The sequence below is a fragment of the Macrotis lagotis genome, chromosome 3, assembly GCF_037893015.1.
Source record: "Macrotis lagotis isolate mMagLag1 chromosome 3, bilby.v1.9.chrom.fasta, whole genome shotgun sequence".
NCBI lineage: Eukaryota > Metazoa > Chordata > Mammalia > Peramelemorphia > Peramelidae > Macrotis > Macrotis lagotis.
In genome coordinates this window covers 51,083,639-51,108,004 of record NC_133660.1, presented here as the reverse complement: position 1 = coordinate 51,108,004, position 24,366 = coordinate 51,083,639, and the positions used below count along the sequence as shown (strand labels likewise).

General features: G+C 36.3%; 1 protein-coding gene across 7 annotated transcripts in view; it reads right to left on the bottom strand.

Moving 5' to 3' along the window:
• Positions 1 to 6,155: 6,155 nt before the first annotated feature.
• CAMK2D (calcium/calmodulin dependent protein kinase II delta) overlaps positions 6,156 to 24,366 on the bottom strand; it is a 355,653-nt gene continuing 337,442 nt past the window's right edge. For 4 of the 7 annotated variants that reach the window (XM_074228625.1, XM_074228626.1, XM_074228628.1 and 1 more), the window contains 4 exons: positions 18,790 to 18,865; positions 15,467 to 15,561; positions 12,302 to 12,530; positions 6,157 to 9,109 (listed from right to left, as the gene is read on the bottom strand). In XM_074228625.1, coding sequence (XP_074084726.1) covers positions 9,106 to 9,109; positions 12,302 to 12,530; positions 15,467 to 15,561; positions 18,790 to 18,865 — 404 coding nt within the window. In that variant the 3' untranslated portion in view covers positions 6,157 to 9,105. Of the gene's footprint in view, positions 9,110 to 12,297; positions 12,531 to 15,466; positions 15,562 to 18,789; positions 18,866 to 24,366 lie in introns of those variants that run through there. The other 3 variants (XM_074228631.1, XM_074228629.1, XM_074228630.1) reach the window with 3 other exon arrangements.

Here is a 24,366-nt window from a genome sequence, read left to right as displayed (position 1 = left end):
ACTAGGGACCACAAGATAGTAGATGTTAATTATGATATAAGAGCTCTGTGGTCTTTTGACAAATCATCGCTCTTTAAAAACTATTAAGCCTTTTGCTTCATCTGATTCATGTTCAGAGATTTTGCAAAGGGTTCCTAATACTGATGCTTCCTAGTGGTTTCTAATAATTTAGGATTTCATTAATGCTTCCCTAGGAAATGTCCCTTTTGAAAGTCCATACATTGTGAGGCGTATCCATGCTGATCCTGGAGTCAGCAAGATGCAGGTCCCACCTCTGACACACATTGGTCATATGGTTCTGGGTAGCTCATTTAACATCTCAGCCCATTAAGTAATTGCTCACCTCCATAGCAACCAATCAATCTACCAAAAAGTACTGATGAAATACTAATTTAGGAAATACAAATATAAAGAACAGCTCTACTCTTCAATATTTGTAAATATTGTTAGCATAATGTCTGGTAAATAGGGGGCCCTTAACAAAGGGTTATTCTTTCCCCCTTTTAACTGAGAAACTTGAAATGTACACAGGATATAAAGAGGATTAATCTCAATCACTACAAAGTAGTTAAATATGAGGGGATTTAGGGAGGAAGGACATGAGCAATTGAAAGGATTGGGAAAATTTTCAGGTAAAAAGTGATTCAAGAACTTTGTCTTGAAGGAAGAGAAAGAGTCCAGAAGAGAGGTAAGGAAGGAATATATTCTAGGGATAGGGTAAAGCTTATGCAAAAAGTTGGAATGAGGAGGTCAGTTTGGTTGGATTACAGAGAACAAACAAAAAACTTTACTAAATTTTCCTAAGGGCAAGGATTATCTTTTTATTTAGCTTTGTCTCAGCCCTAACATGGGACTCTAATTAGATCTTTCTGACTCTTAATTTGACCCACAATAATTTACTAATAAATGCTTATTGCTTGCTATACATGGAAGATACTTAGAAATATTGATGGAAGTAGTGAGCCAAGAATTTTTGCATGTCCACTTTTTACTTTTCTTAAAAAATGCTTGATCTACCACTGTTCCCTGGAACCCTGAGAGAGATAACCAGGATCTTGAATCTAATACTCTTTTTTTTTAAGGTTTTTGCAAGGCAAATGGGGTTAAGTGGCTTGCCCAAGGCCACATGGCTAGGTAATTATTAAGTGTATGAGGCTGGATTTCAACTCAGGTACTCCTGACTCTAAGTCCAGTGCTCTATACACTGAGCCACCTAGATGCCCCTTGAATCCAATATTCTTAAGAATAGCAGTGAATCTTAAACCACTAGCTGTCAGACCACCAGTGCGGATCACACTGTCATCAATGAGAGGAGTAATGGATCTGGAGAGGGGTCCTACCTTACTCAACATCACCAAGACCAACTGCCAATGATGGGCAAATGATCTTGAGACCTGGGAATGGCAATACCTCTTCCTGACTCAGATCACCAGTTCAGCTTCTAGCTCCTGAAACCACTATCATTTCCAAAAAGCAATGAGAAACAGTCTGACAAGTGCTCTTGAAGGTTCTGTAGCCATGGCTACTGAAGGCCCAGCAAAGAAGATTCTTGCCACTCAAGTCCTTAGCACTGTCCAATGACTCAACATCATAAAATTATAGGATTTTTCAGAAGAGGTGACATTAAAAAAATGTATGTTTCCATTTGCTTTATTGCTATGCAATAAAGTACATGAGACCTTTCCATTTGACTTAATTGCTGACATCTTCCATTTGTATTGTCTCCATTTTCTGTTTCTATGTGTTTTGAAATAGGAAGTGTATAATAAATGTTTTCATTTATTCAACTTGAACAAATAATTTAAAAAATTCTAAGTTGAACTTGGGTCCTGTTTTCCTAAATACTCACCATTTCTTTCTCCTCTCTTGATGCCCTATAGCCCAAATGCATACATAAATTCATATCTCCATGCTTTGATGGATCCATGTTCTCAATGAGATGACTCTACTTCATTCCGGTAGATGCATTACCTGCATGCAACATGTTTCCATTTATCCACAGTGATTAAGAAATGAGTATAATCTTAAATTACTTGTAATTTGGTGACTCAGAAGACACTTCAGAATCTTAAAGATCTCAGTGACCTCACCAGGGATGACATTTACTCCAAGACTTCAATGGTTATTTCTGTGGATCCTCCTTCCAATCCTGCAGATTATGCCCAATCCAGAACTTCTTATTTGATGGTCCTTTTATCCAATTCCTCTTATAAATATTTCATGGATCATCTAACCAAAGTTGAGTTTGCTGATTTTTAGAATGAGAAACACAGCTAAACAGAGAAGTAGGTGAAACAAAAGGATGACTATGGGGTATATATTTCCAGGATGCTGAGAAAACAGAAAATGTCTTTCCTCCTGTTATCTAAAGCTCTAGTATGGAAGCTTCCAGTCCTTTAACTTGAGGCTTTGGTTATTGTGTAAATCTTCCTGGGGCTGTAAACTGTCACTTACAAGTTAATTGGAATGAGTTTCAAATTATCTAAGATCAAATTTTGATTCTGAGAGAATTTGAGGGCTTGAGGTAGGGAAGGGAAGAATGTTCTATTATAGGGAAAAAAGAACACTGGAGAATTGGGTGGGAGTAAGTGGGATATTTTCATACTCCATAATTGTACTGGTATGGTTTGAGTTCTCAGATTACAGAATTAATTTATTTTGGCCTCTCCTTTAATAGTTCAGGGGACTCTCAGGGTGATAACCTCCATCCATTTGTGGATGCATATTAAATATTTATCTGTATCTATTGCTTATAGTATCATGGAGCTAGAGCTAAGAGACTCTATAATCATCTATTCCTTTCACACAAGAGCAAATTGAGGTCCAGGATGTTTCCATGATTTGACCAAGGCTGCTAAGACACCTTCAGAGATGGGATATAGTTTCAGGTCAACCAGTTTACCACATTTCCAAGCAGGCTGCTTCCCAGTTCTAAGAGAACTGCCCAGGATACTAAGATGTGAAATAGTCTGTAAAGAAGTAGGGCTTGACTTCAAGTTTTCCTGCCTCCAAGGCTGGTGCTAAATTCACAATGCTATGCTGTCTCTCCTATGGTTAATAATAGTTTATATTTATGAAACTTCTACAGTTACAAAAGCTGTTCAAATAATCTGTCATTTAACCCCTTTTCAAGCTGGCCTCTTCCTCCAACAGCTAGCTATTTTGACTTCCTCTAAGACACTGGGCAGCTGAGGTCAGTTAGGTGGCACTGCTACCCCTGGAGTCTGGAAGACTTATCTTTATGGGTTCAAATCTTGTTTCTGACACTAGCTGTGTGACCCTAGGCAAGTCCCCTTAACTCTGGTTGTCTCAGTTTCCTCATCTGTAAATGAGCTGGAGAAGAAAATGGCAAACCATTCCAACACCTCTATCGAGAAAACCCTAAGTGGGGTCCCAAAGAATTGGTCATGACTGAGAACAACAAGGCAAAGTCCCAACTCAAACCCAACCTCCAGCAGGTCTTTCAGGTCCTGCCCCAATCCCTTTTCTTTATTTTCCATTTCCACTATAACTTGTATCCACGTCTTTCCTCCTGTTATCTAAAGCTCTGAAGACATTGCTTGATACAAAATGAGTGTAAAATACATATTTGTGGGTCGATCATTAAAGACCTTCGAGTTCAGCAGGGCACTTGACAAAGGAAGAAACTCAGCCTCAGAAAGCATGACTTGCCCAGGGACTCACAGCCAGTACATGGCATTTCTAGCATTTAAACACTGGTTGTTTTTATTCTAAAGCCAATGGTGTTCTAATGGCATTTTCTATTTTTTTTTCAGAATTATTGAGGACTTCACACTCTGACAGGTGGTCATAGTGGATGGAGTCTGGACCAGTAATTGAAATCCTGCTTTCGACCCCAGATGGATGAAGCCAGCAAGTCACTTAGTTTATGCCCATCCCTTAAATTAGGATTAACTGTACCTATTCCACCTCATTGTCATAAGGACCAAATGAGCTAAGGTGAAGCATTTTGCGAACCTTAAAGAGATGGCAATTATTATATCATTTCATATCATATGATATGATATTACCTTAAGTAAGAAAGGATCATGGCCAGACCTCAGGAGAACCATAGGTTTCTGATCAGAGGACTAGATAGCTCATGAGATATATCCCTCTCAGATTTAGAATGTTGAGCCCATGACCAGCTTAAGGTTGAAGTGTTTTTTGATCATGTTGATAGGTAAAGTCCATATCATCAAGAAGACACTTAACAGAAGCAATGGATTAAAAATATGAATGCATGGAAGTTGATTCACAAGGGCAGGTGGCCCCAGGAAGATATTGAGAGCCTGAAAATCCCAGGTTTTGTATTAATAGATGCTAGTAATTCACTCCCAAGAGAATCAGGGTTCAAATAACATGTGGTTGGGCTGCTCTAGAAGTTCAAATTGGGGCCTAATAAAATTATCCTTCTGCATTACAGGGGTTAGGGATACAGAACCCCTACAATCTGGAAAATCCATGTAAATTTTTTTGACTCTCCCTCTCTACCAGAGAAGAAGTCTATAAATTATTATTTTTTTTTCTTTTTTGGGGTGTTTAACAATACCTTACTGCAAAATTTGGGTTATTTGGTGATAGGCTCTGTGTTATCTGAGGGCTTTTGCATATCTTCTGCAGCTTCCACAAATTCCTTCCCTCAAATTCCCATTTAATATTGTTACCCATGATATATCAAAACTGCAAAAGGGAAAATAGCAATATGGAAGGGATTGCTGTGTAAACTGTGACCCAAACATTGGTTTTGACTTCTTTCAAGAAGCTGGAGAAAGGAAAAGCTATGGGTTGGAGGGCAGAAAATTTAAGAGAGATCAAATGACTCCAAAATAGAAATGACATACCATATAAAAAGAAAGAACAACAACAAGGGTAACAAATGCAACTGGGTGTGCCATGACAGCCAAAAAAAAGAAAACTCTGCATTCTGTTTTATCAGGAAAGGGATCTATGCTGACCCTGGCTTGGAGTGGAATTTTGGCATTTTGTCTTCTAAGCAAAGCCCCAGGTGAATCCTGTAGCCCTGGGGTGGTGTGGTCAACAGGAGGGGATACCTGTCTTACTGATCAACTAGATTCCAGGAGAAAGCTGCCATTGAAATTTCTTACTTCTCAGAGCATGCACCTATATATCATTCCGGTCCCGCTGGTGAAAAGTGAAGTATCACACAGAAATTAGAGCCAAGGGAAAAACAATTCTCTTTGTAGCCAAAGAACTTTTCAAGAGAAACAAGAAACCAGTGTTCTGAATTCAGACTGCTGAACGAAACTCAGCTGTGGTCTATAGTCTGACTGGTTGGATGGATGTAGGATATTGTCAACCTATTAGATGCAAAATTGACTTTATGGCCTTTTGCTACTGGGACTAGTCAAAACTATGCATCATGACTATATATATTTCATAAGATGTTTCTTTTGGTGTCAGACACAAACTTGAAAAAATAAAAATAAAATTAACTGAGACTGGGATTAAAATTCAATAAGGGAATCTTGGGGGGCATCAGAATTGTGAAATAGTTCAGGAGGTCTACAAAACAGACTTGAGCTAAGTGCTAAATGTGAATAGTTACTGTGAATCTTTAAGGAAGAGAGGGAAGGAAATGATTTTTGGGGAAAAAAGTTTATAATTTCCAGTTAGAAAATTAAAATGAAGCAATGTTTCAGAGAAAGCAGGGCTCAAACTAGGAAGACTTTGGTTCAAGTTTTACCTGTGTATCACAGTAACTGTGGGATCCTGGCAGTCTAGTAAAGGCTGGGATCCACTCTCCTCACAATACCCACTTCCCCATCTGACTGAAACCTGGATATATATTTTTTAATTCTGAAATTAAGAAATTAAAAAAATATCCATAACATAGGCTAGAAAAAAAGATGATTATACATGAAACTGCAAATCTATTATGTACAAATATATAATAAAGTTATCATGTAACTTTCTTTTTTCCCCTTTTTCCCTCTCTCAATAATATTTCTAAATGCATAATAAAATACTTGGTATTACAAAAAATAATTAAGTTGAAATATATATATATACATATGTATATATACATATATATATACATATATATGTATATATACATATGTATGTATATATATATATATATATATATGTATATATATATATAAAATTCACAAACCCCAGGTCTAAGATTATACATTACAGAGGAGTTGCTAACCTGTGGTATCAGGTATTTGCTAATCAGATGAAATCAAAGGTCCGGTTCCTATTCCTTATTTATAGAATACAACAAAGCTACCTCATAGGTGCTACCTCCTAGAGAAACAGTTCCATATAATTTGGCAATCTTAAATGACTTTTTTTTTCTAGGAGGGGAAATTCCTCAGACCTACTGTGTATGCAGATGCTGAGTCACTTGAATGTACAGCATTTAATACTTCATTAACTCCAAGTACTAATGCAACAATAACATCCAATTCAACTAATCCATATCAGCTTCACAGGGAAAACTGAATTATATTCTGTCAAGGCCCAGCTAAAGTTCCCCCTTCTACATGGGGCCTTGTGTGTAAACTGTGGGCCTTGAACTTGTCCTTTGTTAGCTCTTTCCCTGCCCCAGTTCTTTTGTATTTAGTTTACATTTTTCATTTAATTAGCTAGGTAGAAGTTGTTAGCCTATTCTTTCTTGCACCCTTCCAATCTCCCCCACCTATGTTTGCTTCTTGAGGGCAAGGACTCTTGCATCTCTTGAGTTGACACACAGTGGACAAAGTGAATTGATTGCTGTCCAATTTTCCTAGTAGGTTGATTCCCAATTAGTGATTCTCAAATCCCTTGAGGTTTTGTGATGATGATCCAAGGGATTGTCCTTTTGTCTTTCTTTGATTCCCTAATATTTAGTTAGCATATTTACTAACTGCTAAAATTCTTTAATGATGCTTTAAACAGGAAATAATTATGTTGATATGCCCTGGGATTCAAAACAATTTTGTTGTTAAAACATAAAATCTTGGTAACCACTGTCCCAGGACATTCTTCCCCCAACCCTTTCCTGAGAAATAATGATGGGCAAGGCATGTTGTCAGCAGAAATCACAAATTTATTAATTCTTAAATATATCAATCAGTCATTTACCATTATGGCAAGAAATATATACAGTGTCCATGGTAAACTGCAGTGTTTCAAAATAACAGGAGATAGGTAAATAATTCGATTGTGGTGAAAAGAATAAATCACGATTTCTTCACACCTTGGTGAGGAAGATAGACTTGAGCTACATTAACATTTCAACACCACATGCTATGTTAAAGTGTAAAAAAACCAACCCACCACTCTACACATGTGTAAAAATACACTGATGCTACTTACAGCCGCTTCACAAAATTAGTGATAGAAATTTAAAAGGGAGAAAAAAAAAGAGGCCATTACTTTTTTTTTTCACAGATCTCATTGGCAGGTTAACATGGCTCAATACATTAACTGTATATGTGTATTTTAAATATATATATATATATAATTTTAAGTTATGTAATAATGATCAGAAAAGCTTCAATCCATCTACCACACATCTACTAGTAACAACATCTAAGGGTATAAAGATTGCTTGAATTAGTAACTGACAGAAAGGGGAAATGATGCAAAACAGGAAATTTTCCTTTTTAGATTTAAAAACAGGTTGCAGAGGTTTGCGAATTGCTAAAAAAATGACAATGGAGATAGCATGCACTGTATAGCATTACAGGAGGAGGAAAGTTCTGCAGGAAGGGGGCAAAAAAGAAAACACAAGGAGTGATACTCTGCTCCCTCCCCAGTCCATTCTTGGGCTCTCCTACCAAATACATTCCCCCCCCACCCCCTTTTATGTTTTAGGCTCAAAAATTCTAACTGCTTTCAAAAACTACGATGAAATAAAGAAGATGGAGGAGGCCAAATTGCAAAGAATGGACTATAAGATGTATATCATCAACACAGAAAACATTTCCCTGCTTATTTTCTAGAGCTTGGTATCATAGAAAAATATCTAGTGATGCTGGAGAAGGTCAAGTCCCACCATTCATGGCGGGGGGGGGGGGGTTCAAAAGCGAGCCCGTGTGTACACAGGGATTGTGCTAAACCCTTAGAGGTCTTGGCATGATTGCGATGATAATGCAGATGAATAAGAAACTGAGTCACTCAAAGAAGAGCTTATATTTTTTCATCTTCAGCTTTTTAAAAACCTATATATATATGTATATATATATTTTTTTTTCTAAAAGATTTAGAATCTCTAAGCCCAATCTAGAGTATAACCAATGTTTAAAAAAGTCTAGGATTCTCTAATAAAATTCTGTACACCCTGAAAGTGCTCCAAAACTTTCTGCTTTACCTCTTTCTCTAAGTCCCTATTTTTTCCTTCACCTCATGCTGTCTTTAAACTTTTTCTCACTAATGCAAATCCTCAGCCTGAAGGAAAAAGAGATTGGAGGGTACAGACGTGAGGAAGAAGCAACAGACACAGCTGTTTAAGCAGAAGAGGGAAAGGGTATCTTAGGGAGATTAAACCATTAAGTGATGTGAGTTTTTCCAGTTTACACAACTTGATCAAGAACTAAGATGGCTTAGGCTGATAACCCAGCTAGCACAGTTTTGTTTCTACATTCATCACTGATTTTGTCCACGTAACTGTCACAATCCAAAGCCACTGACAAAAATATCATTCATTTCAACTATGACCACAACAGAAAACTGAAGAATTTTTTTTTTTGCCTTTGATTTTTGTAAAACAAACAGATAGACATGGCATAGACTTTTTTGATGAATATTTCTTTTTACAATTTAGAGAATGACAGCTCTGAAGGCTGCTGAAACTTGGCATAAACAGATAAAATGATGCTTATATTATGCTTGGAAACATGTGGTTATGTGTTTTCTCCCCCCCCCCCCTTGTTTGCTGACATTGGTTTTAATTTGCACAAAACATCCCGGTGCAAACAAAACATTGAGATGGAATAGTATGACAAAATGAGGCATCACAAATGCATTGTTACAGGTAGGACCATCACAGCTTCATGCATTTGGAATCATGCATGAAGGGAGGACAGGCCTGCCTGGGTGATTACCATCCAGGTGCCTTGAAAACAGAGAATGCAGAAGTGGCACTGTTGATTTTTAGCTGAAAGGAGAAAGGGGGGAAAATAAATTATATTGTTGTTTATCAAAATCCTGTCACTTACTATGACACAAAGGAGACTATGGCATTTTGACTTTTACTAGAGGAGATAATAGACTGGAAGTATAGTTGGGGGGGGAAGGGTGAGAGTCTATGTAACCTGAAGTCATAAAGGAAAATTTATAATGTTGAACTGAGAGGATATTAAATGAGAAATCAGGAGTGATAATCTATCAATCCACTCAAAAGTACCTAGGAGTCACTTTGCAGCAGGGAAAGATCTTATTTTTAAAGATAGAGGGCATTTCCTTAGTCAAATAAATGAATTTTGTTAGGGGACATCTCATATACCTCTAACTGATGCATTGTGATGGCCAAGGTCTACTTGTAAATTCCTCTAGCAAAGTCTTAGACAAATACTTTTATCTGATTCCTGAGGAAGCAATTTGACATGAAATGCTAAAATCATGTTCTCAATAGTGGAGAAAACAAAAAAAAAATTTTTTTAAACATTACAAAGGTCATTTCACTGTGCAAGGTACAATTAGATAGTCCTTGTGTATCCTGCATGTACCCTGTGAAATTCTGACCCATCCACATCTCAAAAGCAAATCAGTCTAATGAAGTAATAGTACCAGCAACAATTTCATTCTAGTCAACCCTCTACTCTTCTTCTGGATTATTCTCTTCTCAGATATCAACGAAAGCCTGGCATCACTGAGCCTCCTCTGTAAAGTCTGAACTTGATTAATTTTGAAAAATTAACCTAAGCAATGCATTAGGAGGTGAAGCTGGTAAAAAAGGATACAGAATGTCGGCTCCCTGGGATCAGAGACTTTTCATTTTCTGTTTGTTATTTTTTTTGTCCTTGTAATTCCTGGCACAATCTCTGGTACAAAAGGCCACTGAATAAATGCTCATTAGGTTGATTTGCAGAACATGCAGAAATTAGATACATTCTGATGCTTTATCTAAATTTTTGGATATCTTTTACTTTCTCTCCACTAGTCTCACCACCATGATCTTTTATTTATACAGATAATTGAAAAATGTCTAATTATGACCCAGAACAGAACTTTAGATTACACCACGTTAGGGAACTCTAAAACAACTGTGACCCAAGATTATATTGAGGAAGAATCTTTCTAAGTACCTCATTACTATTAAAGCAAACTTTATTACCAAGAATGCCACTCGCTCCTTTAAAGAACTCAAGGAGACTTGACATGCATTATGGTACTTTTGGATGTCCCTATTGAACTTTGCTTGTTGGAAATAAGGCAGGATAAAATATCCTCATAGGAGATAAGGTTTAGAGCTCTGAGGGAAACTAGAGGCTGTCTAATACAATTTCAGTTTATGAGGGAGGAAGCAGGAGAAGAAAGATGAAGTGATTTACTCAAGGTCACATCACATGGGGCTGATTTAAACTTGGGTCTGCTGACCTGAAATCCAGTCATCTTTGCATGACGGAACATTAATCATAGTGGAACCAACAATCACACCACACCAGGAATCATAAGACCCATGGGAACCAGAGCTACAATGTCCAGGCTCAAGGGTTCTGATCAAAGAGCTATTCCTAAAACATTCTCTTTCTATCTTAAATACAAGACCATCTACTTAAGAGGCCTCCTGTTGTAAGTCACATGGATTAAATGGAATATTTTAAACATAATTTTTTATATAAATTTTACTTTCACCCCTTGTTGATGATTGGTAAAGCTAGGGAGGCTTTCTGGGAACTTATCATGGCTTGGCAGTGTCATATTGAGAAATGCTATCAGGGATTTTCTACAGGATAAGATAGATGATTATAGGATGAGTTGCTCACAAAGTTTGCCTGACATCTCCTTTCTACTTTGAGGCTAATACATAGAGAGAAGAATCAGCCTGATCTTGGGAGCCATTCTTGGTTCTACTGTTGGACACACCAAGTCTAAACTTTTTAAGCTTCTTCCTGTGCTTTCCATAATGTGACCCTGCAATAATTATTTCATTTTAATTATCATTCTTAATCCTTTAATAATCATCCTTAATTGTACCTCTGCTTTGGGCGGGTCAGGCCAGGTTTCTGCCAACTCGCCATTACATTATATCCATTCATACCTTTGGATCACTGTGGGATTTCTCAAGGTTGACATGCTTCACTTACCCTTTGTCCACACTCTCTCTCTGATTTCAGATTGTATGCATCCTTTGAAACCCAGCTCAAGACCTATGAAACCCTTAAAGAGGCCTTTCCCTTCTTTGGAAGTTTCCTGCCTCACCTCCCTTAGGATTTAATTCTCTTTGGATGTGTGCCAAGCTCCTAAGGGCAGAAAACTGCCTCCAAGGCTCCCAAACACCATGGCACATACATAATGCACAGCTACAGATTTGTATATCTTATAAATATTCTGAAACAACCCTCTCCCACTACATGGAGGATATGTGACTTGGCCAAGATCACACAGGGAGTAAATCACAAAGTCTGAGTTTGAACCTCAATTTTCTGTTTCCAAATTCAGCTTGCCTTTCTTTCTCTGTCTCTGTCTCTGTCTCTCTTTCTTCCTCCCTCCCACAATTCACTGATCAAATTTGAGATTTGGCGTAGAAGTATGTAGGCAGACAAACATGGGGGGAAACACACTCTATTTTTCTAAAATCACTAAAGCCAATTTCTAGGATTTTCTTCCAAGTTTCACTTGTTAGCACTAACTCAATTCCCTGCTTTTTATATACTTATTTGTGTGTGTATATATATATACATGTATTTTTTTGTGTGTGTGTGTGTGTGTGTGTGTGTGTGTATCTGTTTACTAGGTTACAACTGGTCTCTTGGGTTCCTGTAGTCCTTAAAGAGAATCCTCCTTGTTCCTCCCTTCCACACCCAAACTTTCTATAACAACTGTGAGAGCAGAGGAGTGAATAACTTGTCTAATTATATTGTGCCTTCAGCTTGCTGAAGTAGCCTCAAGGTCTTTTCTTATTCTATTATTCAGTGCTGTTGTACCAAGTTTCAATTCATCAATGAACTGAGTTTTGCAGGGAGTTGTGAGATCCTATATGTTTCCAAAAATTATATTAAAATAAACAAAACCCAGAAATACCACCAGCCTTATATAATGCATGTCATACTATAAACAGGGGAAGATTATAGAGAGCTGGGCATGGGGATATTATCAAAGAAACTGAAGGCCTGGAAATATTTACTTGATGGGTACTGTTGGTGAACCTGAGCGGTGAAAATGAACATTTTGCCACTTTCCATCACGGCGGTGCCAGACTCGGGTCTCTTCTGACTGCATCGTTTTTGGCATTCCACTACCATCCATATACTGTGTGAGCCTGATGTATGCTATACAAGCAGCATCATCGCCAACCAGATGAACATGGGGGTTCAGGATGATGGTATGGATTGGTTTATTGCTTTTGGACAAAGCTATAAGGGAACAAAAGGAAAAGATCAGAACAAAGATGATTGGTGTAAAAGGTAATCACCATAGCTGTGATCAATATATGGCATCAATATACAGTATTAGAACCATAGGAACTCTTTTCTGGTCTTCTAAAAGTTAACTCTGAATTTGTAAACTCAGAAATTAGCTCCCTTGGAGAATCATTTTTATGAAGTTCTATTTTAACATGTGTCTTAATCTTTGGAATTTTACATTATTCTTACAATATTTCCTATATTTCCAGGAGGAAAAATAAATTCAACTTTTTGTTCTCAGATGAAGGAGATAAAAGATAGATGTTTTTGGCTACATTTTTTTCCTTTCTGCAATTGGGACTATAGAGAAAAAGGAAGAGATAAAACACATTATAGAAAGCAGAGTGATGTACAGTGTGTTAACAGTATACAAGTGATTGTCAGCAATGCAGATGGCAGGATATCCTGTGGTCTCCCAGAAAGCTACCTTTCTTATTTCCTTTTTATTTATTAGTACCTTTCATCTAGAGGGCTACCATTACATAGCTCCTAGAGTGCTTAGCTGATACCAAGCAGTCAGAGCCCTTAAAGCAAACATTTTATTTTGATGCCAATTAATTGATTTGGGGACCCACGACAGAGTTGATTCTTTCCAAGGTTACAGAACGATTTTGAGTTTTCTTAATATGCTGGTTGCCATCCTCTGGACACACTCCAGCTTGCCAAGACTAAAATGTACCATCCAGATCTGAACAAAAGACTATGAATGGAGTCTGATCAGAGCAGAGTCCAATGGCATAATAATTTTCCTTCTAGACATCAAGCTTTCATTACCACAGTCTGAGTGAGTTTGCATTACATTTTTCTGACTGCCAGATCACACCACTAAACCATACTGAATTTGGAGTCTACTAAAATTCTGAGATACTTTTTACATCAGTTTTTAATCTAACTACATACACCTCTCTCTTTACTGTGAATTTTTTTTAATTCAATTGTAGCACTCAGTTAAATTTCTTCTTTTTTTTTTTTTTAGGTTTTCGTAAGGCAAATGGGGTTAAGTGGCTTGCCTAAGGCCACACAGCTAGGTAATTATTAAGTGTCTGAGACCGAATTTGAGCCCAGGTACTCCTGACTCCAAGGCTGGTGCTTTATCCACTGCGCTACCTAGCCGCCCCAAATTTCTTCTTATTAAATTCATTCCACAATTTCACTTGCCCTTTCCCCCATACCAATGGTTTTCCTCTGAGATTCCTTCTCATCCACAATGTACATAACTGTTATTCTGAACATAGTGGTTGGCACTGTATCTCCTCTATTAGAATGGGAGCTCCTTGAAGGCAGGTGTTATGTCTTTGCTTTTCCCATATCCACAAAGCACAGTTCCTAGTATATAATAAGCACTTAGTTTTATTGCTGATGGTGAAATCTTGAAGAAAGTTTGGGGAAATATATAGAGTAAAAGATGAAAAGAAATTACACACACACACACAGACATACACACAATTTAGATCTCTATATGATTTTTTAAAATTACGCTAATCTAGTAGCATTGGTCATTACTCAATTTATTTAAAAAATAGATGAAAAAAAGCTTTGTTATTTATGTCAACAAAATTCCATTGCCAAAAGTTTTGATATCCTGTATGAAAAATGTTTAGTATTAGAGTGACAAATATGACAATGAAAGTATCACAGGATCATGAATTTAGCATTAGAAGATTTTTTTTTATGCGACCTCCAGAGGTTGGGAAATAGGGATGAATAGAATGAATTTCTAGAACCTAGGGCAGCACTTCTTAACCTAGGGTCTATAGACTTCCAGGAGGGTAGATTTCAGGAGTATTTATGTGGGGAGTCCTTGAATTTATTGATAAAAAATGCATTGTTTTCCCCAGTAATTTCTAATTGAAATTAGCTTTTTCTTCAATTATTTAAAAATATTATTCTCAGAAAGGGTCCATAGGCTTTAGCAGACTGCCAAACTGAAGCATCTCACTCATACACACACACACACACACACACACACACACACACACACACACACACACACACACACACATAGCACACAAGCACACACACATGCACACACTCACACTAAATCAATTGATTTATCAACCAGTATTGATTAAGTAAGGGCTGGTATGTAAAAAGAGGCAAAAGCTAATTCCTTCACTCAAGGAGCTTACAATCTAATGAAAGGGAAGAATTTCTGACCTAAAGGCACTTTTTTTAGAAGGCATAAGAGGATTCTAGCCTTAAGATAGTGAAGATAAATCCATTAAGGCCTAAGGGTTCTGAGAAGAATGCTTCCCTAGTATAGCATTTATTCCTAGAATGAATCCTTTTGTTCTTTAATCATTCTCTTTGATCAAGAAAGAAATCACCTTATCAAGGACATTGTGAGCCTTTATCATTTGCAATGTGTTTGGAAATGAATTATTAGTGAATCTTTTCTAGATTGTGTTTCTTTTGTGCAGTTCTTTCAAAATTACTGAAATTCTTGCAAATTTAGTATGCTATTATAGTGTTAATGCTGTCCATCTATCCTGTACTGAGAAGAGATGCACTTAGTTTTTCAGAGATTTCTTCCCTTCTTCAAAGATTATGAGGAAATATATTCAAATATTTCCTATGGCAACAAGCAGTAGATTGTTCACAGAGAACTGACAGATTTCATGTAATGGAAGGATATTGGTCATTTCAATGCTAACTGTATGGTTAGATTTCACAATGTTCCATTTATTTTAAAAATACAGGTATTTTATAAGTGAAAATCAATGTAACTATCATTCATTTCCTATTTCAATAAAGACACACTTCTATTATATATAAACCTGCCATGGAAGAAAAAAAAATCAGATATAATCAGAAAAAGGTTTCCATTTAGGGAAGAAATGAAGTCAGAAAAAGCATGTAATTTTTTTAAAAAGAAAGAAACTTACCATTTTCAAAATAGAATCGATGAAAATCCATTCCTTCTACTAAATTGCCCAAAGCTTCAGGTTCAAAAGCAGTGAGACCTGGGTCACATATTTTTCTGTAGGAAGAAAATAAGTCCCCAACTCCATATTAGAAGCAACTCCTTCAAAAATGAAGGAGTTCCAAAATCTGTGGAAGTATTGCTGTGTACTCATAAATATTTCTATAGAGAGTTTCAAATGCATATATTTGATTTTGATTAATCCAGGATTCACCATTATTAGTGACAGGTACCATGTGGAGAAAGTCTGTCAGGGTCATTGGGGGGGAGAAGAATTGAAGTAATAAGTAATAATCAGGTTTGCTCTAGGTTCCAGATTGGCTCTCTCTGCCAATCTTTTTTTTTGTTCTTTCTCCTTTGGAGGGCAATACTTTCTCAAGCTGTTGAACAAAATGTAATCTCAAACATGATCACCAATCATAGCATGGGGGTCTGACACTTGATTTTCAGGATATTTTTCAATAGAGAGCTGACAGTGGTTATTCTTTGAATTTTGCTCAAGTCTTATGTGGGTACCCCTTATACTTCTCCTTAACCTGCTTGGTGAGTAAGTATTTTTAAGTTCAAAGGCAAATGTATAAAATGCCTTTATGAGAAACAAAATGGTAAGACCTAGAAAGTACAGTGTTTCTATGGTAACAAGGAAATTTATATTGCTAGCAACTATTATTTCCCCTGGAAATAATAGCTTCTAGTTATAGCATTCCTCTTAGAACTGTTAGGCCTTAATGGATTTATCTTCATTATCATAAAAAAAATCCATGTGTTTGAGAATCTATTTGTCCATGCCCTATGTACATCTGTGTGTTTTAGAACATAATTTTAAAAAGTCTTATTAAAAATAATTATCAGCACATAATTATGCATAATATATTTGTATATGGATGTAATATATATGTAAATGTATTTTATATTTCATGCATTTTAAAATAACTCTGTTGGAATTCATTGGATTTGATCCCGTCATGAGAATTACCCAGTGTACCTATGTAGAAAGTACTTCTAGGAGGCACAAAGCTGCCAAAGATTTAAAAGAAATACATCCACTTCAGCATATACAAAGTTCTGGAAGGAAAAATCGTTTCAAAAAAATCAGCTCTGAATTGAAAGCTCTAAATCACTCTGGGTGGCAGATCTCCACATCAGAGAAAAAAAGAGAAATGAGGTGAATTCAGTGCTAAATTGCATGAACAGGATATTAAATGTCTGAATTGTCTGACTTGATCACAGAGAGTGTCATTTTTTGTGATTTTTTATTTATTTATTTAGGTGGGAGTCATTGTTTTAGATGTACAGAACTGGATTTAAAAAAAGGTTTCATTTCCACCCCCCCCCCCAATTCCAAAGACTCATCTAAAATGTAGAAATTTGTCTTAAAAACACATAAGGAGGGGGTGGCTAGGTGGCGCACCGGCCCTGGAGTCAGGAATACCTGAATTCAAATCTGGCCTCAGACACTTAATAATTACCTAGCCACGTGGCCTTGAGCAAGCCACCTAACCCCACTGCCTTGAAAAATCTAAAAACAAAACAAAACAAAACAAAAAAAAAATAAAAGGAAAATTTAAAATAAAAAAAGCTATTAAAAATCTGGCACAATTTGTTGGCCTGTCCTATTCTTCTAATTTTAGAGATTTTTCCCTTGAAAGCTATCCTAAATGAAGTCAAGTTTCCAAGATGAATTTAAATATTCTATATAAAAAATGATTTTTTTGGTACCTCAAAATATTCAAGATTCATCCTTAAGGGCAAGTGCCAACCTTAGAATCCTCTTATGAACAAAACCAGTGACCTGGACTCCTATTCATTCACAGATGCTGACAGGCTGAGACAACTTAGGAAACACCTCTGAGTGTGATGAGTGACCCCCTATGAATTTTTTTGGCATTGTGTTGTTGTTCGGGTGTTTCAGTTATGTCTAGCTCTTTGTGACCTCATTAGGGGTTTTCTTGGCAAAGATACTGGAGTAGATTGTCATTTCCTTCTCCAGCTCATTTTATAGATGAGGAAACCTGGTCACAAAACTAGTAAGTATTTGAAACTGGATTTGAATTCAGGTTTTCCTGATTCTACACCTGGTGCTCCATTCACTGTGCTATCTATCTAGCTGCCTTTTTTTGCTTATAATTTGCATTTTTATTTGCTATTAGGGACTGTGAAATAAAGAATCATCCGTATTTTTTTTTAGGTTTTTTTTTTTTTGCAAGGCAAACGGGGTTAAGTGGCTTGCCCAAGGCCATACAGCTAGGTAATTATTAAGTGTCTGAGACCTGATTTGAACCCAGGTACTCCTGACTTCAGGGCCAGTGCTTTATCCACTATGCCACCTAGCTGCCCCTCATCAGTATATTTTTTAAAGTTATTACTTGAGTCCAAAGGAGATAATTATCTCATAAATTACAAAAGTCCAACTCATTTCTTCTTAGACCTGTACAACCCTCTAGGCCCAGCAAATCCTCTGCAAAGGGACAATGCTGTTGAAATGGGAAGGCTCTGAGTTCTATTTTTCATAGCATATGTTTGATGGGTGTGATTATCTCCATCAGTAGAAGGGTGGTGGTGGTGGTGGGGGATTCCTTCTGTCTTTCCTGTCTTCTCCCATCTTCCTATTCTCTCTTTTCTTGTGTGCCCTCCCCTTTTTTACTCTTCTTCCTTTCCTCTCCTATTTTTGTTTGATTATTTGCTGTTCCTTCACTTTAAGATTAGTCTTTCATATAGGTGTGGCTAAGACCCCTTATAGCAAACCTATTATATATTATATATACATATATATGTATACATATGTGTGTGTGTGTGTGTATGTGTGTGTGTGTGTGTGTGTGTGTGTGTGTGTGTATCTGGCATAGTGAAGTGCTTTGATGCCCTAAAGACAAGTTTGAATCACACCTTTGGCTCATGCTGGCTGAAAGACTTAGAGGAAGTTATTTAACTTCTCTGTGTCCCAACTTTCCAAGATGGTAAATCATCAAATAGTTTTAGTCAAGGAAGTATGCCTATTAAGAGCTCCATGCACCAATAAGGTCTCCATACACTAAAAAGATCTCCTAAAAAGGGTTCTTTTAATTAAGGGAATTCAGTGGCTTGGTTTTTGGTGCTTTATTTGTTTGAGAAAAAAATTTCTACTTCTAGCATAAATGATGAAACATATTAGAATAAAGACTTATTTCCTCTTTTACTTTAGGGAAAGATAAACAACTTTATAGTCAAGACCTCATGCATAAATATTCAGAATTAGAAATGAAACAAATGCTATATATTCATGAAAAAAGTACCATAAGTACGCACGTGTAAGCTTCAAAGTCCCCATTGTTGATTGCTTCAATAAGTTGCTCAGTGACTTTGATAATCTCTTGCTTACGAGCTAAAGGAAAAGAATAGACATCAGTGAGGAGAAAAGACTACAGGCAATATAAAATCTTGTAGCAATACTACTGAACTTCTCTGGAATCAGGGCAGCTTCAACATTCCTTTCCCTCCAAGAGAAAGTAGTAGCTAAATATGTGCTTTGAGAACAAAACGAGAGGACTTCAAAGTTCAAAAATACATATTATACCTTAGTTTTCTCTTTGAAAGGCTATGTAAAAGAATTTATAAATCTTTAAATTTTTTTGGAAGAAAAATAAAGAAAAAAGAAAAAGCAATTGCATTATGAAGTCATACATGTCAATGAATAGTCATGAATAGTCCTGAGCTTATTTTTGTGTTTATAACCAGTGAGAGAGATTACTGACTTTTACATATCAAGGGGGACTAATGGCATGGCAACCCATAAGCTGGAAAATCTACTAAAATTTTTTGGCCCTCCCTTTGAACCAGAGAAGAAGTGTGAATGTTTTCTTTTTCTTTTATAGGGCATTTACAATGACTTTATTATAAAATTTGAGTTAATATTATACAACAATATATATATATTATGCATTTCTGAGTTTCTAAACTTTTTCTGGGCATCTGCTGGCTTTTGCATGATTCTTTGATTTCCACAAAAGTCTCAAAAAATCCCCATTTAATTTCTTATCCTGATCCTCAATCTATCAAAATCAAAACCACAAATCACAATATGGAAAGGATAACTGTAATTTCTATACTAGTAAAACAATATGACTAGGTAGAAGTCATGTAGTATAATTGTTATTTTAATATTATTTGGCTTTTTTCCCCCAAGTAAACCTATGATTTTATTGGTTTAGGATACTCTCCCAAAGAAGCTCAGCACCTCCACTGCAACTAATCATTGTAGAATGCTACCATGGTGTTGAAAGTCACAGAGCAATTGGAGGTCAAAGATGGCACTTTAACTCAGGTTTTCTTAGCTAGGAGACTAGTTCCTTATCCACTATGCTGCAATGCCTCAGTTCCTCTGGTTATAACAAAATAAGTTAACCTATTAATTTATTATTTTATTAATATTTGACTCAATGCAAATCCTATTCTCCTTGGTAAATCAATTCTTCCTTAGATAGTCTGAAGTGGCCTGAGGATCTTCCAGGCAACTCTCTAAAACTGCTACAGATAAGAGAGAGACTTTTCTTATTGTGAATTCCCTATATCAATGGAATCATGGGTCTTGTAAAAAAAAGACTCAGAAAAAAAGAATTAAAGAAAAGTGTACAATTCAGGATGATATGGTTTTCTGCAAAAACAATGATAATGTAGTCATATTGTATTATTATTAGAGATATTATTCCCTTTCTGAATTTGAATAATACCTATTATTTGATGCATTCTTTTAAAAATAATACCTAGCTTACATTCACAAAACTTGTTAAGGTTTACAAAATGCTTTACAGAGGCAGCTAGGTGGCTCAGTGGATAGAGGGTTGAGCCTGGAGTTGGGTTCAAATCTAACCTCAAAGACTTACTAGCTATGTGACTTTGGGCAAGTTACTTCATCTGTTTGCCTTAATCTATAGGAGAAGGAAATGAGAAATCACTCCACTATCTTTGCCAAGAAAACCCCATGGACAGTTTTGGCATTCTGTGGTCCATAGGATCACAAAAAGTCAGACATGACTGACCAACATAAAGTGCTTTATACATTTATTAACTCATTTGATCTGCTATCAATACCCTCTTCTTTATTTTTTTTTTAAACTGATGAAGAAATTGAGGCAGCTAGGGATATAGCACCAGACCTGGAGTCAGGAGAACCTGACATCAAATCTTGTCTCAAAAGCTTACTGCACCCTGAGCAAGTCACCTACCCCCAATTACCTCCACCCCCCCCCCCGCCATGAAATCAAGGCAGAGTCAAAAAGGTTACAGAACTAATGAATATCTGAAGCAAGATTTGAACTCCAGTGCCCCTGATCTGTTGTCCAAATAATTAGATGTAATCTTATTGATTTTTTCTCCCATCATTGTCATTTCCCAGCATTTACACACAATACTATGCTATTATAGAGCTATTATAGTGTGGATTTTTATAGATGAGGAACCAGAAATTTGAAGTAGTATGACTAGAGGCATAACATGATAAAGCTAGAAGTTGACCCAGGGTTTCTATAGTCAAATCTCCAAACCTCCTTTTGTAACAAAAAAATTGATCATTTGTGATCCTGCTTCACTCCGTTCTATAGGGTATCACCTCAATTCTAGAATTATTATTCTTCATTATTCATCTTCTGAAGTGAAAACTGGCCAAACCATTGTTTTTTATATGAAACTTGATTTGTTAATTGTCTTTGACAGTTATTGAATTTCAGTGGTCTTTATGTCTCACTTCTTCAACTAGATTGAAGAAAGTGATTGTGCCAGAGAACTTTTGTGAAGCTGGATTGCACCTAACATAGTTCTGATTCACTATATGTTAAGTAAATAAGCATTGATCAAGTGCAGGGGACCTTGCAAAGCATTGGGGATTCAAAGTGAGGCCAAAATAGTCCCTGTTCTCAAGGAATTGAAAGTCTTTTGAAATTAAAATGACCTTGCTTGACTTCATGTGAGAAACCTTGAGGTGGATATAAAACCAGAGTTTGAAAATATTGGGCCATATGATGGAGAACCAGTAGAGTTTAGTGGAGAGAGACTGAGAGTGAAGTTAGAAAACCTGTGCTTTAATTCTACTTTTCTGACACATAGTACTCAAGATAACTCAGTTTCCTCTATGATTCCAGTTTTAGATCTGGTGTATTATCAAGAGGCATTCATTATAGGGGGGAAAATCTGAATTTTAACCTTTATTGTGCAGAAAAATCAATCCAATAAAAATCTCAAACATTCTTGCCCCAGCTAGTATTCCTGTAGAAGATGAATGCTCTCTCAACCCAATTTAATTTAATGGATTTGATTCAATCTTACAACAAATCCAACTGAAATTTGGATGATGATTAGCAAACAATGCAAGTAACCATGAATTAGTGTCCATAATATCAGTCAATAGGAATTATCTTGATTTTAGGAAAAAAGGAATACTGTATCTAAAATCATCACATAACCACATACATACACACAAACACACAAAATATATACTTGGCTTGATAATTATTCTGTTCTTTAATATATTCCATGTCCTATAATATATCTTATAATATTCCATAATAGTGATTTTGCTAAAGAGGTTAGGGCCTATCTTTACCCAGTCACATTTCTGATGTTCAGTGGTAAATATCTAATGTATATTCAATGTTAAAAAAATTTTGCCAAAAAGTACCCTAATGGCAGCAGGAAATGACTTCCCAATGGGATGCTGCCAATGGCATGTTGGCTAAGGCTTAATTCCATTTGCCAACAAGTGATTCATCTGTCTGTGGCTTCGGCAGCATAAACAATTGATGAGAGCCCAAGACAACTACCTAGCTCTAAAAAAGACACCAATAAAGATCTCCCAAATGGAGAATGAGAACATAGTTAACTAAGATTTCTTCACTATATCTCAACAGTAAAGATAGCTTACATTTATATATCAATTGAGGGCTTATATGATATTTTTCACATATTCTCTAATTTGAGCAATTATATATAATGTGGATATTAGTATGTCCATTTTACAGATGAGGAATCAGAAAACTGACGTGGCATGACTAGAGACATAATTTGCTAAAGCTAGAATTTGACCCAGGATTTATATGTTCAAATCTCCAGACTTCCTTAAATTTCTCACTTAAAGGAGAAGTTTTCCTGTGTACAATACGGCTGCCATAGGTGACACTATTTTTCAAGTAAGCAGTTGCCCAACTCTTATACAATTGCAGAGCAAGATAGAACATATTCATGGTAAGTGTTTAAGGTGAAAAGTCCAGGGTCACTTTTATACAGAATTTTTGAAACTTTTGCATCTAAAAAGTACCAAATTTTGAGGAATCAGGATTCTTAGGGAATTTTGCTGTTTTAGGTGATAAAAAGTTTCTATATTTAAACCTTGTCTTCTTCTCGATCTTTTTGGCTGTGAAGAAAGGATAATGGCTTAGTTACTTAATACTCAAAGGTATAGGGGACTAGAGACTTCAAGTAGCCAAGGGTGGTGACTCATAATTGCCTGAGGTTTAGGAGAGTTTCTAAATGAACCAGTGAATTCAGCTAGGATACCAGAAAGAGAAGAAGAGAGCCTCCAGGAAGGAATTTGAGACATTCACAGACCAGGCCATTTTCAATTCACACCAGTGGGGAAGTAGGAAACTTCAAAACTAGCTCTGTAGTCTTGGTAAAGATGTGTTCCTGGAAGCCAACAGGAAATGTATTAGTGAGAGAGTTAGTTTGCTAATAGCTTCAGTAAACTAGATTATTCTGGGTAGAAATTTTTTTCTGCTCTTCTGATTACCTGAGCCTTTGTATGTTATGTCTGAATTTATGCTTTTCTTTTCTATATATGTTTTTCTACATAACCTATTATATAGGTTAACTGGCTTGCTCAGGGTCATTTATGACTCCACATCCATCTTTTATTCACTGTACCATATGCAGAGAGTAGCTCTGAATTTTGATCCATGGACTTTGACAGATATTTAGAAAATAGTGAAGATGAAATCAAAGCTCTTAGTTATTTCTTTTGTGCTTAAATCTAGTTAATGATTTATGCTCTAGAAAAGTTGAGGTTTAAGGGCAGGGGGTCAGAAGTATTTTCATCACTAGCTGAGTAACCCTGAGTAATTTGTTTAACCATACTTATTATTATATCCAAGAGGAGGAAATTGAGGCTAAGAGGCTAAGAAAATTGTCCAAGGCTGCACAGACCTTCTTCCTTCAAATCCATTGTTCTTTGAATTACAAGGCATGTCCTTTTAAGAGAACTATCAGATTATATGTGGATCTCTTAAATTTCCCTTAATCAATACCAGTATAGAAAAACACATTGACTGAAATATTCTTAAAAATTACTTGGCTACACTGACTCATTTCTCAACATATATCAATAATTGATAAAAAAAATTTTCTCTCCTTCCCTCCTTTCCTTTTTCATTCTCAGTAGTGATGTCCCTTTAATTGGTAGAAAAATAAATGTGAATATTTGGGTGTGAGCTTTGGCAAAAAGTAATTCATCTGTCCTGGCATACTAGGTGCCAAGAACTGTGGAATCCTCAGAAGACTCATTTCCCTAGGGCTAGGGCAAGTCAGTCACAGAAATCCATGTTGCAAGTGACTCTAAGAAGGGAAACAGGATGTTGGAAGCAAATAGCTCATGGTTATGGTGTTCTGTTTGTCTAACTAGTGGAAGAATTGCTGAAATTCTAACCTTTGACTCAAAGAAGGGACTTTGTTCTCTTTTCACACCAACTATGTTAGAAGTGAAGGCAGTGAAGAACCCATGGGCAAGAAGGCAGAATTTCTATTAAGTACTTAGCTTCTAAATCCATAAGAGAAGTGGGCATGTCTGGATGAACTCCCTCCCATCATGCAAATTTAATAAGAATGAACTCATAAAGAGGG